This window comes from Archocentrus centrarchus, chromosome 7 (genome assembly GCF_007364275.1).
Source record: "Archocentrus centrarchus isolate MPI-CPG fArcCen1 chromosome 7, fArcCen1, whole genome shotgun sequence".
Lineage (NCBI taxonomy): Eukaryota > Metazoa > Chordata > Actinopteri > Cichliformes > Cichlidae > Archocentrus > Archocentrus centrarchus.
The window spans coordinates 8,906,058-8,922,991 of record NC_044352.1 but is presented as its reverse complement, the minus strand read 5'-3'; the positions used below and the strand labels follow the sequence as shown (position 1 = coordinate 8,922,991).

At 42.0% G+C, this 16,934-nt stretch overlaps 1 protein-coding gene across 1 annotated transcript in view; it reads left to right on the top strand.

The window, feature by feature from the left end:
• The first annotated feature begins 1,542 nt into the window (after positions 1 to 1,542).
• Positions 1,543 to 16,934, top strand: part of itga5 (integrin, alpha 5 (fibronectin receptor, alpha polypeptide)) — a 32,586-nt gene continuing 17,194 nt past the window's right edge. The window contains exons 1-10 of the mRNA XM_030734296.1: positions 1,543 to 1,958; positions 10,790 to 10,920; positions 14,368 to 14,468; positions 15,072 to 15,195; positions 15,342 to 15,403; positions 15,497 to 15,542; positions 15,678 to 15,803; positions 15,907 to 15,951; positions 16,186 to 16,229; positions 16,458 to 16,514. Of these exons, the coding sequence (XP_030590156.1) occupies positions 1,750 to 1,958; positions 10,790 to 10,920; positions 14,368 to 14,468; positions 15,072 to 15,195; positions 15,342 to 15,403; positions 15,497 to 15,542; positions 15,678 to 15,803; positions 15,907 to 15,951; positions 16,186 to 16,229; positions 16,458 to 16,514 (945 nt within the window). The 5' untranslated portion in view covers positions 1,543 to 1,749. The remainder of the gene's footprint in view (positions 1,959 to 10,789; positions 10,921 to 14,367; positions 14,469 to 15,071; positions 15,196 to 15,341; positions 15,404 to 15,496; positions 15,543 to 15,677; positions 15,804 to 15,906; positions 15,952 to 16,185; positions 16,230 to 16,457; positions 16,515 to 16,934) is intronic.

Genomic DNA, 16,934 nt, shown 5'->3' with positions numbered 1-16,934 from the left:
CTGGCTTGTTTCTGCTCGATGGCATACATGCAGGTATGCATGAAGAGAAGGGGGGGGGGGTTACTTCAAAGAAAAATGTATCCAACCTTTTTGCAATACTCTGATGCTTTAACAGGTCACACAGATAATTGTGTGAGCATAGATAACATGAAACCTATGGTTATCAGTGAGCAGACAATAAAGAAGCCCATGATGACTAAGAGCTGATTGTCATCTGCTGATACTATTATCCTCTATTTCCAGATATTTGCTTGGCCCTGTGCCTAACCTCATACATGAGGTCATGAGACTCTGATTGCGCCACTATGACCACTCCCCAGTTGCTTCAAATTTCAGAACATCTAGAAACATCATTATAAAATAGCAACATGTTTGTGGTAGAGGCACAACTATCTTGCTGTTTCACAGTCTTCATGTGACCGGGTTTCCGAATATCAGGTCACGACCTCAGCTGAAAACTTTCAACAACAAATTATTTTTATGGGTACTAATCTATCTATTGGCCACACCTTGTGCTCTGGCTCTCAAAATTCATCTGCAATATCATCTTAAGGACCTAAAAACAGAGTAAGAGAGTAAGACCTCTCTGGGATTAGGGCTTTGAACTATCAAGCACCCCGAACAGCTGTGAACTGGCTGCTCCAGACCCTCTGGATTACTCTCATCAGTTTTTGCTCTGTGTGTCAGAGCACTTAGACGAGTTATAAATATGAGCAGCACTTGACAGAGAGTTCATGTTGCTACTGCCACACAGCCAAATTTGGCCCCTGTGTTCAATCCCCGAGGCCTCAAGTGAATCAGCTAAACCAACAGTCACTAATTCCAGTCGGCCTGGATTGGTTTATTAAAGGTCTCATTGCAGTGAGTAGATGCTTTTTGCAGCCTAACCACTTTCTTCGCTCTGCCTGTGACTCCGGGAGAAATACATAATCTTCCCACACACACCCCCTAAAGCTCACCAAAAGACACCATATGCGCAAATCAGATCCACACTGTAATTAGATAGAAATACATATGGATCACACATTGAGATGCAAGAGTGGCTGATGAACGTGTAATTAGTATGGAGCTATACAAATAAGTTATATGGGAGGAAAAAAGTCACATGGGAGTCGTAATTTGGAAAGCAGAGCAGTTATATTTTTAGCTTTGAAAAAAAAAAAAAAGGTGTGAAGTGACGTTACACTGACCTTTCCATTACCTAATAGGCTGCCTTCTCTGCCAACAAATATTGTCTCAAAGGGTCCATGATAAGAGTAAGATAAAATCAAAAAGAGGCTTTAAGGTCCATTGTTAACAGTCTTAGTGTGAATGATAAAAGCGAGTACATTTTTATCACACTGGTAAACATGTGGGTTAGTGGATTATTAGTGGAAACCTCTTCAAAGTTTTTTTTCTTCTTTTTTTTTTAGTTTTTTTTTTTTTATAGGGAATCACAGGCTCCTCCTCTTCTAAACTTTGTTACGGGTCTGGGAACTCCCTGCTGTATGTATCATGATTAGGTGAGCAGAGAAGGCGTGGGCCTGGAGAGAGGCAGAGAGAAAGAAGTGGAGAGAAGAACGGGTACTGTGAGAGGAGCTGACGGAGCATTAATGAGACATTGGCCGGTTAGAGTTACAGTTTTAGTTGTACTCGCCACTATTTACAGACTTGATCTGCGGACTAGGAAGCAAAAGAAAAAAATTAATAAAAAATCGGGACAGCTCCGCCATTCAATACTAACTTTAGTGGATTAATTTATTATCAAAAATGGGCTTGGGAAGATTTCGCACAAAGACGCCGGGGATATTAGCCTTTCTCGGACGCTCATTCCTTTGTATTATCGGGCTGTTACTGACCTTTTCTAAACCTGTCTGCGAGGCGTTCAACTTGGATGTGGACAACCCAGCTGTTTACAGCGGACCTAAAGGGAGCTACTTCGGATATGCAGTTGACTTTTATTTGTCTGACTCTGCCAGGTAAGTGTGCTTAACACTGGAAACGGAGAATGTAACTGCACACTGTTATGTAGTACAAAATTAAATATGGTAAAGCTTCCATACAAGGTCTGAAACATTTGAGGTTTATCTGGGCAATTTGGTTCCCAGTTGTATGCAAACATTGCGCACAAATTGCAGTGTTCATTAAACTATTTTGGAGCTTCTGGCCAAACTTCAGACCATCTACGACTGCCCAGTTAAAGTCAGAAATTTCCAATAGGAAACACATTTCATTTGTGGGATGCTGTTTTGGCTCGCAAAATCGGGGTTTTGTGCGTTATATTGTGTTTCCTGGACGCATGCTTTACGCACAGCGCACACACGGTCATCCTGCATTCAACTCATTGCATTTATCCTCAAAAATGTATTTTTTGCTGTAAAATCTTATTGAAATAAATCCCAGATAATTCCAATTTACAAGATTGATTGTTTCGTCACAAAAAGGATGCACCGAAACAAAGATCGGAACATTTTGAAATCTCCATCAAATCTTAATCTTATTGTGCCACAAAATTGCATTTATTGTTGACCTTTTAATCTGCCCTTGCCTTAAACCTCCAGAACAAGCCACCTCACTGCAACCTCTGGTAATCACATCTCGGTACGAAATGCTGTTGCTGATTGTGATGCTTCCTGGTTCAGCTGGGATGTGATCCCTGTGACGCTCAGCATGCACTAACCGTCTCAGTATTCTTCCCGAGAGGTTTTTGGCATCGGTCACTTTTGGAAGTTAAACTTAAGCATGCATGCCTGTGGCCAGGACTTATGCCGCAGTAGTCTGTGAGGAATATAAATGAGGGGCGAGGGATGCTTTATCTGTTCTAGAATCATATAGTCTTTCTATCAGCAGGACTGCAGGAAAAGATAAGGTATAGGTTGTATTAGTTGCTGACAGTTCTACATTTGTATTGCTGACCAATCACTATATTTTGGTGAGCCTTCTACCCAAATCTGTAATTGCAATAATCATTAGCAAAAGGCTGTGGAGCCACAGTCAAGGTTTCACTCCGACATAATCACACTTCTTGGCTGAGTATGTGTCTGCTGAACAGTGTCTCAGACCACTGTTGAACCAGCCAGCATGCTGTGATTTGAGAAAGGGCTTTGTGCCGGGTGGGCCGCCAGCAGCAGCTTCGGTTTCCCTGTTTCTCCTCCCCACTTCACTGGATGGCAGACTCTCAGACATGGAGAGATTTCCCCCTCTACTGTGGCCCTGGCTGTCTCTCTAAACTCCTTCTGCTATTGGTCATTATTTCTTTGCCTGGGAAGCATGGGTTTCAGGAGATCCATATGATTTAGAATGTGAGGCTTGCATGCACAGATCCCCCCCCCCCCCCCCCCCCCTCTGAGTTTCCCCTCCTCATTTCCTCCTATGCTGATGTCATTCTGCAGGCTTTTTAATTCATCCATCGCCTAAACCTTCCCCCACTGTCTAGCCTCTCTCCCCATCATAACTCCTAGTCTCATTATGTATCAGACACAGTAGACGTCATCTTACTGATGACTTAATCTGAAGTTTTTTACAGTTGAGTCTCTCTGCTTATGGAGGCGGACACGAGACAATAGTTTATATGTCCCGAGCAGGGATATTGCTTAAATGTAGCTTGCTAAAACACACTACCCTGTAATTTTCCTCCGGATGATCTGTATTCAAAAGTCAAACATCAAATGAAACAAAGTCTGAGGAGCACATTTAAAACCGTTACTCATCACTTTATCTGCAAACCACATTCATCTGCTAAATTTCTTCCACACTTTCTTTAGAAGTTTACACATCAAACATTATCAGCACAGACATGAAGACGTGTGAGTTTCTATTATCTCTTGTTTTGCCATCACATCATCTTTGCCCACACTTTGGAGATGTAAGATGTGGGGGAGTAACTGGAACCCCTGTGAGGTCAGTTGAGGGTTGCACAGAGAGATTCTTCTTGTCAGGATGAACTGCTGTGAGCCTGGCTCCAAACTTGTAGGTGAAATTATTGCTGCTTTTCATCCATGCAGATTGCAGATGTGGATTCAGAGACAGGGACTTTTTGCCTATCAATAAAGGCCCCTGTCAAGTCAACAAAAGTGGTCTGCTTTCACCCACTTTGACGATGATCCTTAACAGCTAGTTTATATATGTGGGTCTACCATGCCCTTTGGCATGTCATAAGAAAGTTAAATTTGGACATTTGTGGATAGCCCACCATGGAAGAACGCCTGGGGATAGTTTCCATGAACTGTGTGTGACAGCTCTTGTCAGAACCAGGCAGGAAGTGCAAGGGGATATATGGTTCCCTGTTGTGTGAGCATGTTTCTCCATGTTGAGCGAAGATGGACATTTCACAGGCTTGCTGTTTTCTATGTATATCACTCCCCTTGCACACCCTTCTTTACATGGACTTCGGCGGGCTTACTCTTTCCTCAACCACTTAATCACACAGCAGTAACTGACTGCTCTTTTACTTTATCTGGTGTCTGGCATGGATAAGGCAGTGGATCATACTGAGATAAAAAAGGTCAAAGGTCAGGAGCTGTAAACAATAACAGACCTTGCCTGGAGTGTATGGACAGAAAAGACAGGTTGATGTGCTTGGTGATATGGATTAACTTAGCAAACCTTGTACCTATCATGCTTTGGCCATGACAAGCACATGGCAAGGTCAGCCAGTCTGTGATGGTGAATCTCCTACAGTTTATTCACTCAAACAGGGTTGGAGTTAAACTAATATTGACACTGGACTGGGGTCTCTCTTGGCCACTAATGCAACAATGTTTTTCTGTGTCTATGCTGGGGTCCCTCTACATAAATGATCAGTCTTATTTCTGTTATTGTTTTCATTGGTGTCCTGTTCTATAGACCTGGTTCTAAATCAAGCTAAGTGTTTGAGCTGCAGCAGCAGAGCATGTATATTTGGGTTGCCAAGCTTTTCTTCATACAGGTTCTCGCTGTTACGGGCACACAAAGGGGTTCTTTGTCTAATGGCAGAAATTGTTTACTATTTTCCACTGGAGGAGCTTTCACTGTGACTCATTTCTTTCTTAATTTATTGGGCTTTTAAAGAGCTGCCTTAAAAGCTGATTTAATTTTCTGTTGTCAAATGTTATTTGCACCTATGACGATCTGGCTAGTGGGTGGGAAATATTCATATAGGTTTCTGTAAAGGGCAGACAGGAATAGTGTGGGTTACCCTGCAGTCTCTTTCTCGGTTTTATTGCTTTGTTGGTGAAGGGGCTTTTTTTATAACGAGTCTGTGTGCGTTGCGCTGGAAAAAGATGTCAGCGTGGACAGTGATGATGACTTTAAAGGGCCTGTGGACCCTGCTGTAACGTCTGCTCTTTCAGAATTGCCCCCGAGGATGTCACGTCTACTTTGCTTTTGGAATGGAGTTAGCCACTGCTCAGGGTCTTCCTGACTCATACTTTGCTAGATTTAATCCCTGACTGCCAGCAAGCCTGGTTTAGTTTAACCTTGAAATGACTCACATCAATAGTAATCTGATAAGGGCTATCTTTATATAGCAATAAGCATATGACGGCATTGTCTTCTTGTGAAACTGTCAAATGTTATTATTTAAGAATATTTAGGTAACATTCAGCCTTTCTTGCCTATGAATGTGAGCTTGTGTATATGCATGTGTGAGTGCAGCAGGGGTCACGGGGGTGGAGAGGCAAAGTGCTCCAACAGCTGCAACCCCCCTTTAATACAACAGCTTCTCTATTCTGAGGTGAGAGCACTGGACCCCCTGATGTGGCCATTGTGGAGAGGTGTGAACCACCAGCAGTAAAATCTGTGCTGAGGATTATAGGGCCATAGGACTGTGAAAGAGGAAGGAGGAACTGAGATTGAGGTTGGGGATGGGCAACAGTTTGGTATGAGAAAATGCATGGATGAAACCCTGAGTCATTTTGGATGTTTTTCTGTAGTAGCAGGATGTTTCAAATTTCTCGCTTGCCACTTGTGAAATAACTTGACAAGTCGGTGGTTTTAATAAAACAGCTGCCGGCTTTCCCACATTAACTCTAAAAGGACCCATAAGGATGGTAGAATCCAAATTGATTACTACTTGCTGAAAAGTTGGAAGAAAAAGCAATGAATGCTGAATGAACTTGTTGTCAACTTGCTGGACCGTGTAACAGACTGTGAACACAATTAAGCTGCCCAGTAGCATAAAGTCCTGAAGCCGAAGCTGTTGCTTCTGTTTGTGACTGGATATCCACACATTTTGTTTGTGTGACAATAAACAACATTATTTGGCTACCTTGGCTAGCAGCGCTTGAATTTCTGGACCACCTGTTGCCCAGCTATATTATCCTTCTGAGGATACAGAGGAAATGGTTTGCTCTGATATGGAATCAGATCCTTGACAGACTGGGCTGTTTATCTTATCATCACTGGTGGGTGCATTTTCAGATCTTAATGACTTCTTTTCAAGTTAGTGCTGGGATCTGGAAATGTCTATAAATTGTTATAAAAGGACATAACGTGCTCCAGGCTTGTAGAGCAACTTATAGATCTTTCCCCCGGCGCTGCAACTTGCAGTAATATCTGACTGCTAACAAAAAAAGTGGCCTCTGCTCTGCACAGTAGACTCTCTGTAGTCAGGACACGCGAGGGTACTGCTACTCTCATCATATTCAGGCTCCTGGACAGCAGCGCTGACAACATGTGTGTATGTGGTGTGTGTGTGTGAGACTAGACAAGCGTCCATATGGCAGCTGTAAGGACTCAAACAGCTTCTGTCTGGCCTTGGCTCTGAGAGTACGATCGTATTTGTATGGTTCCACGTGATCTACAATAAATCACATCCTACTACTGCTTCTCATTTCTGTCATTCAGCTGATCTCACTACTCAAGTGTCACTCATGCTCCAATCTGACATCATTCAACTATTCTTCTTATATGTGTCACGGATTTTAACTTGCGTTCCAACTTTGTCAATGCTCCCAGTGATCCAGGTTTCATTCAAATCTGTTAAGGAGAGCGATGCTTGTATCTCTTTCTTCACCAAAGGAGTGAGAGCAGTGAAGGTCAAGAGCTGCCTCTGGCTTGGATCAGGTCACTGCATCTGAGTTGCTTTTAGAATAGAATAGAATAGAATAGAATAGAATAGAATAGAATAGAATAGAATAGAATAGAATGCCTTTATTGTCATTATACAGGATGTACAATGAGATTGGAGGGCCACTCCTGTTCAGTGCCATGTAACAGAAAATCAAACTCTCTAAAATAAAAATATTATAAAAATATTATAATCTAGTATAATATTTACATTCTATAATATTTATATTCCATATCTATATTTTACAGATATGCAACCACTCCAGTGTTTAAGCATATGTTGATAGGTTAGTGTAAACTCCATGGGGCACGTAGGTGTTGATGAGGTTTGAGGGTCACTGGTCCTTTTCTCTGGCCCCCTTTCTTTGCATTTGAACCATAGCATTTGTTGAGCCGTGTTTATGACCGCAGATGGTGACTGCAGCCAGCACTGGCAGGCTTAAAATGTGATTGTGATTTTTCTCTTTTCTAGCTTAAAGCTGTTTTAATAGTGTTCAAGTGACATCAGCCTTGCAGCTGGGTGGAAGACAATTAAATGTGGAATGGGGGGTAGTGGTGCTGTGATGAATGGGAGGGGGGTAACAGAGGAATTTGCCTGCTGACAACCTCCCTCTGTAACCTCATCATAAAGTGTATTAGTTACGGCTACACACAGTTGTGTCACATCAGCAAGTTCCAGCACTCCGTATCACCCTTAATTTCTCAACCCCACATAACATAGCGGTTGCAGTCTGGCAATTATGGCTTGGTGAGATGTTTTTTGTAGAATGTCCCCTGATTTCTGACCTTCTAATGAGACAAACCCAGTACTTGGTAACAGTGAAGCTGTTGTTTACACATTCCTTACTTGCAGCCTAAATCATTTAAAGTAGTTTAATTAATGCTTAATTGTCAGCTGGGTGGTGTGCATCATTAGTGGCTCCTGTGAGGAAGCTGGTGGAACATGATGAAGCCGCTAATGCTTTTCATCTGCCCTGCCTTCCCCATTAAGACATTGCTCAAATCTCTCCGCGTGTTGTGAAATTGGCTAGCCATTTGTCCATAGCAGCATGAAGCTGAAAAAAGACCCAGATCAAATGAGCAGACGGACCTGCTTGAGATGATCATATTTGACCTTTTCATTGCTTTTCAGATGGATATTGTTGCTGTTTTCAATGCACTATAGGAAGTCTTTTGCCTAGTCTCCTCTTTGGCCATTGTAACATGAATGCAGCCCATCTCATAAGCATCTTTATCCTTCAGGTGTTCTAATTACATCTCTCCATGCACATTATAAAAGCTCCTACTTTTACAAAGGAATTTGTCATGTCGCATTCAGCCGACTGCAGTTAGAGCCTCATTAAATGCTAATTATGCACAAGCTCTCTTTTGAGCATGTAGCTACGAGATAAGGGTGGGGAAATGCCAGCGAGAAGTTGATAGATCATCTAAAGACCCATTAAATGCTAATCCTTCCTGGTTTACTGTACACTACTTTAGATTAATATCAGTGTGTTTGTGTGTGTGCGTGCGTCTTTTTACACATATGCATGTATCAGTGTAAAGTAGTAAAAAACTGCCTTCAACTGCCAGCTTGCTGATTAAAGCATGATGTGCTTGTTTGGTTATTTCCTGATTTTTTTTTTTTTTTTTTGTAATTTTTATTCCTCCCTTTGAAACGCTGCCATGGCCAACTGTGGCTGGACTCTGTTCAGATCTGATCCAGCAAAAGATGCTGTGGCTTTGTTTTTCCTCAGCCTTGTTATTGTGTACATGTTTCTCCAGCGGTGTCATTTATTGCATACATGTGCTTGGAGATTATTTCTTAAATGGTTTTCCAAACAACATTTGCCCAGCATCCATCCATCCATCCATCCATCCTGATAACCATTAGTACTCACATTCTTGCCCAGCCTTGATGTGAGGCAAACTGCCTGAGACAAAGGCAACTGTGCTCATAGCTTTTGAAAAAGTATTTTTCTCACATAGGTTTGGAGGACTTGCAGGAGACAGACATGCTGATGAGCATGTGGCCTGTTAGTGAAAAATATTTGCTGTTTCTGTATTCATTTTGAATTTAAAGATAGTGAAGGCAAACTCTTCAGCCGTCTCACTGTGAGAATTCCTTACTGGGAAACCTCTCCGTAATTTAGAATATTGTACAAGTGAGGCTCTTCTGCTTTATTACTGGGATATCCCTGAGTGTGTAGATGTGATCAGAAATAAACGAGGGACGCAGGTTCTTCCTCTCCAAGTTGAACTGGTTTGCTTCTTTGTTCCTCTTCCAACAGGAGTTTCTGCTCCACTGTTGGAAGTGGCATTGGACTTCTTATGAAGTATTCTTATGAAGTATTAAGACTACAGTAAGAGTATGACCATGACCTTTTCTTTGTTCTCCAGTAGATGTGTTTTCAAAACCATCGATGCTGAAATGATTTCAAAGCTTTTCAAGCTGGGCCACTGCTGTTAGATTTTTTTCCTGTGACTTTCTGCATCTTAGCATCTATGGTTGTATTCCAGGAGGATTAATTATAGTGGATTACAAGTCCTTGGAATATTCCACAGTTTAACTGCTGTTTGACTCATACAGACTCTTCCGTCTTCGTCTGGACCCTACTGAGAAGTTACCCTTAGGGCCAGGATGCTAAATTTAGCCCAAATGTAAACGTTCATGCACTATTGGTAGATCTAGGGCAGGAAAGGGTGTACACTTCCTGTTTTTAAGCTCCCAACACACCCTCTGGTCTCAGTGGTCCCATGCCTCCTGTACCCACATCAATCCGTCAACTATGTCTGTGATGCTTGTTGAGTCAAATGGCTCCACAATGAGTTAATGGCTAAACCTTGCACTTTAAGCAGATTATCTACTGGACAATTATTTTCTAACCTTACCTAAGACTTGATTGTCTCAATTTACATATCACCCCCCTGCCTGTTCATCATATCTTTTATTCCTGCAGTCTGTTTGGAGCTCACCTACAACCTCACTATTCTTTTGGCGTCTGCTGGTTGAGTTTGTTCTCGGTTGGCTGCCCTTCTTTTAGCTGTACAGTGTAATTCCAAGGACATTGATGTTTTAGCATCACAGCTGTAGAAACAAGAGTGTGACTCCACTTAGCCTGTCTGCTTTTTTGTTTTCCTATTGAATGTGGCCCACAGGAGAGCATGTGTGACCATACAAGTGTGTCTCCTTGTATGCGTGTTACTGTAAACAAAGGGAGTGAATGTGTCTTGTCTACATCACTGCAGTTTGCAGTGGTTGTGTGGGATTATGTAAAACAGTGCTGCAAAATGTTAAGATGTTTTCAAATGTGCCCTGGATCATGCTTAATGCTGTTCAGGTGGGAGGTCTGGAATGCAGTTTTTAATTGAAGTCAGACTGGAGATGTTTTCACACATGAACTCCCAAAAATGTTGGGAGAATCAGGTTGGGACATTGTCTGAAGTTTTGCTTTCTCACATGCAACACACAGCAAGAGAGTTGGCGTCAGCTGTGTTGGAAAGATTTTGTTTTATTTAGGCTAAGCTGCTGGACATGCTATAACCATCCTCTTGCTGTCAAATCACCATACTTACCTTTGCTGTTCTCATATCAGTGCAACTACAAATATCAGGAACTTTCTAGCAAACGGTATCTTATGTTTGCATTCTCACATGCACATCATATAAAAAAACTGAGTGTAGCACATGTGTGAAATGGCTTAAGAGCTATCTTAGCAATGGTTTTATAAGATATTTAAGTTTTCTAGGTCAGCCACCCACCCTGTCTGTTTTTCCCTTGCAGTGCAAGTGTGGTTGTAGGAGCCCCCAAGGCGAGCACAAGGCAGGTTGATGTTACAGAGGGAGGGTCTGTATTCTACTGTCCATGGAGCCTCAGCCAAACAGACTGCCACACCATTGAATTTGATCCTGAAGGTAAGCGTTAAGACTAACATTTCGACAAGCGGGACATTAATATGCATTTTGGCTCACCTTTTTGTTATCTGTACATTGTAACTATACTGCCGTATGCCTTTTACTCTTTTGTCTAGATATATTGTATGCTCTTAAACTATTCAGCATTATTGCTTCTCCGCCCACTTTTGAAGCCATCAGAGCATTTTCTTTCTGGAAAAGGCATCATTGTTTTACTCCATTAAACGGTTGTTGGCTCCTGGACTTCCGATGTTCTATTTTTCTTGTTTCTTCTCTTTGGGGATACAAAAAAAAAAAAAAAAGATAATGAGGTGTTGAAGAAGTTCTTGAAGGCTATTACTTCCTTCCTCCTGTTTGTGTTGCCTTGCCTCAGGAGGTATAGGGAGATAAGGAATCAATAAACAAATAGGTCAGACAAAGAAATATCCTGTTTGTATGACAGGTGAGGCAGACACTGCCAGTCTTAACAAAGAGGCTCCAGTTGGGTCAAAATCAAGTAAAGTGGTTTAGAAGAACATGAGGAAGTCTGTAAGGTTGTCCAAAGAGTGGATTCATGTTTCAGTATGTTGACAGAGTACCCACCAGCCCTGTTTTGCACAATGGAACCAAGGCGAAGTGAAGAAAGAGCAGGTCAAATTATAAACAATACTCATATACAAACACACATGCAGGGGGACAGTTACTTCATCACTTCTGGCGTCTTTCCTGAGAAATCAAACCTTGGAATTGTTGGCCAACTTAAATTTATGCTCCCTAATCGACAAGAGGGGGAAATATTCCACTGCGTGTTTCACAAGTCTTTATTTTTTTCTTATTGGACACCACTGCTTGGTACTCTTTGCTCCACTGTTTTAGCACCGTTTTTCTTGCAACATAGAATGTGTCGTTCATCCATGGATGCTGGCTAAAGGCCACATGGAGTGATATCATGCACATTCAATGAGCCCTCACGGTCAAGGTCAGTCCTCTGGGTTGTCAGCCCTTCAGATTTTGAAAATGCTTTGAAAGAGCAGATTAGAGTGCCACTGCCAGTTCTCACATCTGGATCACAGTAAAACTGCTGTGCAGTGGAGGAGCACTTAGTACACGAACATCTGCATGCAAATACGGCTATGACAAGCAGCTGTTACATGAATGACATTTACTGCTGCAATTCATTTACTGCAGCTTTGCCTGTATTTTCTTTGCCAATCATGATAGTAAAGACTAGTGTAATAAAAGCGATTCAGTGATTTTTTTTTTTTTCCCCCTTTTTTCCCAATTTAGTTTGAATGCTCTAGAGTGTCTAGTACAGACACAAAGTGGTGTCAGAGGTTTCCCTGTTTCTTGGTGTGTTTGAGCTCTGACCCAGAGGCCACAGAAACTCTTAATTAGCCTAACTAATTGGGTCAAAGTGGCCAGAGACTCCCTCCCATCCACTTCCTCTGTCATTGAGATAAGAGCATGTCTATGGATTTGAGAGGGCACATACAGGATGGGAGGCAGGGAATGGGAGAAAAGAGGAAAGGGTAAGAAACCAGAGACCAGTTCCATGGCTTTGTCCCCCTCTTTTCTCCTGCTGTCAGTACTCCCACAGGGGCAGCTGATGTGATGAGTGAATTTGGCCATTTGTCTTCTATCCCACTGACACACACAAAAACACATACACACTTAAAATGAGAGGGTCTAACCACACTAATGGCTCTCCACTGACACACAGTTCAAAGTAGACAGTGAGTCTATGGATGCACTCCAGACCCCTTCACTGCTCTGCCGGTCCCTGGAGAGACTGGCACCACATCACATCAGCACACCGTGCTAACCAGCCTCCCAGGGGGAGTTTGATCGGATGACATCTCGTTGTGGGTCCTTTTCTAGGTTTCACCTTATCTCACATGTGAATCTTCTCTATTTTCATCTTAAAATAATACCACATGATTACAGCTGGCTGCCTTAAGTCACATTGCAGACAACAAAAAGAATGTTTCATCACCCATTACAGTGACACAGAACCATGGGTGCTAAGTTTGTTTGGGTGCTTACCATGATACGCTTCCTTTCTTTCATGCTGCAGGATAACTTGAGCATAGTTAGGCAGCATGAATTATAAGAACACTTTTTTTGAATGCTACTCTTGGTTGCCTTGGGAAGTTGACTCAAATCAACACAGTCGTTGGTCTGCCTTAAACTTCACCTGGTGGATTTGCATTATCCTTAACCAAACAAATCCTCCTGTTATGAAAATGTTAAGAAAACATACCATTGCAGGGAATGCAGATTAGTTAAAATAACAAGAAACTGTTTGAATTACTGGTCATGTTATTGCCCATGCAGCAAAATCACTTCTTTTCACCCTTTTGAACACTTAAGGCTGCTGCTTGCCCATGATGAATACTGTTAGTAAGAGAGCCCCAGAGATGGAGATGGAGCAGAAATACATTTGGGTTATTAAAAAACTATAATGTCTCTGCTTACAGTCTTGGGTGATGGGCGGCATCCCTCCCTGGAAACAGATGGGAGAAGGGGCTGTGCAGTCAAGGAGACTTGTGTGAGATAGTATAAAAAAAAGAATAGGAAAATAGAGATAATGTTGAAACTGACAGCTGAGAAGGGGAGAGTGAAGTGGGTGCCTAAATAGAGATGAGTGAGAAGTTGCTGTGAGTAAGCCAGGCCAGAGTGTGTATGTTTTCCTTGGACCCCAGCCCATTTGCTGTTTTCACAAAGACACGGCGCAGGCCTTCACCCTCAGCTCTAGGCTGCCGAGATGGCTGGAAAGAGACTAGAGGAAGACGGGCATGGATAAAGTGAATATAACACACAGCATTTTTTCCTCACATCAACATAGGTCTTGATCTCTTGCAGTATGTACCAGTTCTCTTCTCACACGTGCTCTGTTGTTTAGAAAGACACCTGTGGCTGCTGAAGTCTATGAGTGAATGGGTATTTTGAGTGAAGGGCTCAGGGAATAGCTGATCTTGAACGCACATTTGCGCTTCCCTTACAGATGTCAGCTCATGCACTGGTATGAGCTATATAGTATGGATATTTCTTCCTTGCATAATCAATTTGTTGGGATTTTATTCTTTATTGCGGCACAGATGTAACATCTGTCTTCCAATAAAGTTGCGTTTAAATCTGACTCCCCAGACCATCTGTCATGTCACCTGCTGCTGTCAAAGCGCTGAAGTGGGAGATCAGTGTTACTGGCCAGGTGGTCAAACAGAGCAAGGGGTCAGCAGGGTTAAGCCAGACCAGTCCAGTCAAAAAAACCCCCAAAAACCTTCTTTTCAAATCTGATCATCTTTGTATGAAGAAAGTGTAATTTAAAGCACGTTGTCTGCCAGTTTTTACAGATGTTTCCAAGAGTCTGGAAGGGAGGGGAAGACAGAATTAGGATACTTGAGGTCCAGCTGAAGAAATGCATGTTATCATACAGTTATAACTCAATGTCTTTCTTTATTTCCCCAGGGGATCGCAATGTCTTGATCAATAACACAGAATACCAAGGTGATTTCAAGTCCCGCCAATGGTTCGGCGCCACTGTCCGTTCTCACGGTGACACAATTTTGGTAAGGTAACCTTCTAAGAGATATATTCAAAATCAGAGTCATCCTCAGGGGACTAAAAATTCAGCTTTTGCTCTCTGCTGTTAAGATTAGGAATTTCAGAGTAGCCTGATGGGGCCATATAACTGTGAGAAACTTTTTACTCGAAGTGATGACTCATTCTGATTGCTGGGGAAATGTGTACATCCTCTAATAGAAGTTTGTCTGCTAGATTACTGCCCATTAAGTTGTTGTCATTCAGGTCCAATTTTCACTGCTAGTCTCAACTCACTGCACGCGTGCACACACACACACACACACACACACACACACACACACACACACACACACACACACACACACACACACACACACACACCATGTGACATTAAAGTTTAGCTGCTTGTTGTTTGGTCTGATTGTCTGGCTTGTGACCTGGGTTGAGTTACATGGTTTGCCCCCACTCACTCAAGATACTCCACTGACCTCAGCTTGAGGCTTCTGAGTTCACCAGGGGGGTTTTCGCAACTGGAAAAACATCTCCCACCTAATGGCTCACCCTGTTCATCAACACACTGTTAATCCTCCACTTTTCTTCCCTGTCAATCCCACTCCCGTGAACTGCAGGCTTGTGCCCCACTTTACTCATGGCGAACTGAGAAGGATGTCCCCCATTCTGATGCTACAGGAAGCTGCTACCTCTCCATCCAAAATTTTACCAAATTTGTGGAGTATGCTCCTTGTCGTACAGGTAACTGTCACCTCTTCAAATTTGTTATAGCGCGGATGCTTTGGACAATGGTTGTATCCATGATGGTTTCTGGATATTATTTGTTGATGGCTTGACTTATTTGGACAGTAAGTCATTCATGATGCACCTTTCCTTTTGTGCTTCAGAAATCAGTGATGAGGCGGGACAAGGTTACTGTCAGGGAGGATTCAGTGCAGACTTTACAATGGTAAAAGCATTTTTTCTCTTAGTGAACCAACACAGATTTCTGGGGTAATTATTTCTTTTCCCATTGAAGTAATTCACAGGTGTTATCTTTCAGGATGGCAAAGTGGTATTGGGAGGGCCCGGCAGCTTTTTCTGGCAAGGTATGTAGGACTTGTGTCAATTAATAAAAAAAAAAAAGAAAATAATAAAAAATTTAAAAAATCACAAAAACACAAACCTAAAAATGTCCTTCTAAATTATCCTCCTTATCACTGTTCACTTTGGTCTTATTTTAGGTCAGGTGATCTCAGCAGCTAAGGAGGACATTATCAGAGCGTACTATCCAGGCTATTTTATGCAGGCTGTGAGTGGCCAGATCCAGACCAAACAGGCCCATTCTGTGAATGATGACAGCTACCAAGGTAAGTTAATTAAAACTTTCTCAGTTTTGCTAAATCACTTTTATCATCATGTACCTGCCATGAAAGCGTATGCTGATGCCTGCTTTTTTGGGGTTTCCTACAGGCTACTCTGTTGCAGTTGGGGAATTCAGTGGTGATGAGGTAGAAGGTAAGTAAATAAATCAGGCAGCAGACACAACCAGTATTAGGTGAAGTTGACAGATAGTGAAACACTTAAAGACATTTACAGAGCAGTATGAATGTTATAGTTGTAGTAAGATAAACAGAAACCAGTTGCAATATTTTACATAATTATTAAGCTGGAAATGTCATCAGTAAATTCTGTTATCCTCCGACTGGGCTTTATGTATATTTTCCCCTTTAAATCTTTGCTTTGTCTCAGATTTTGTTGCTGGGGTTCCAAAAGGACGCATGCTTTATGGTTCGGTAAGATCGCTTAATCATCACTCTCATTTTGGCTTTTATTTAAGTGTTTTTAGAATGGGAGGCCTGGGATTTAGACTTGGGACTGATACAAGAAAGTAAAAGAAAGAAAACAGCCTTAGCGATATTGTCACAGTGGGGATTATTTTTGCAGTAAATTCCTTTCCATGGATTGTGCTTATATTAGACCCTATAAAAAGATGTTCACCATATGTGCTTGCTGTGTTGCAGGTGTCTATTCTGAACGGTACAGATCTGACAAACATGACTGAGTACACTGGTGAGCAGGTGAGTCCAAAAGTTCCCAAGTTAACCCACAGAAAGTTCTTTAATGCTCTGCTTCCTCTGTGTTTTTGTTGCTCGGCTCCCCATGAGAGCTCTTAATTTGTTGATTCATAATAAGCATAAATAATTTCCTCTACTGCAAACCACAATAGAGACAAAAATCTAGCAAACACAATATTGAAAAGCTCAGTTCTTGAGGGGAAAGTGCAGTGGCAATTTGTGCAATTGGTTCTGGGAATAGAAAAGCAATCAACTTATTTCAACACTGCTGATTGACTCAGCTGTACAAACATAATCACAAGTGAATTTGCATATCCTCCAGCAACCCAGACTGCTTCTGCAGTGCTTTGTAGACTGAAAATCGTGACAGAAACTGAAAGAGAAATGGAACAAACAGGCTTTCACTGGACCCAACCTGTAAAA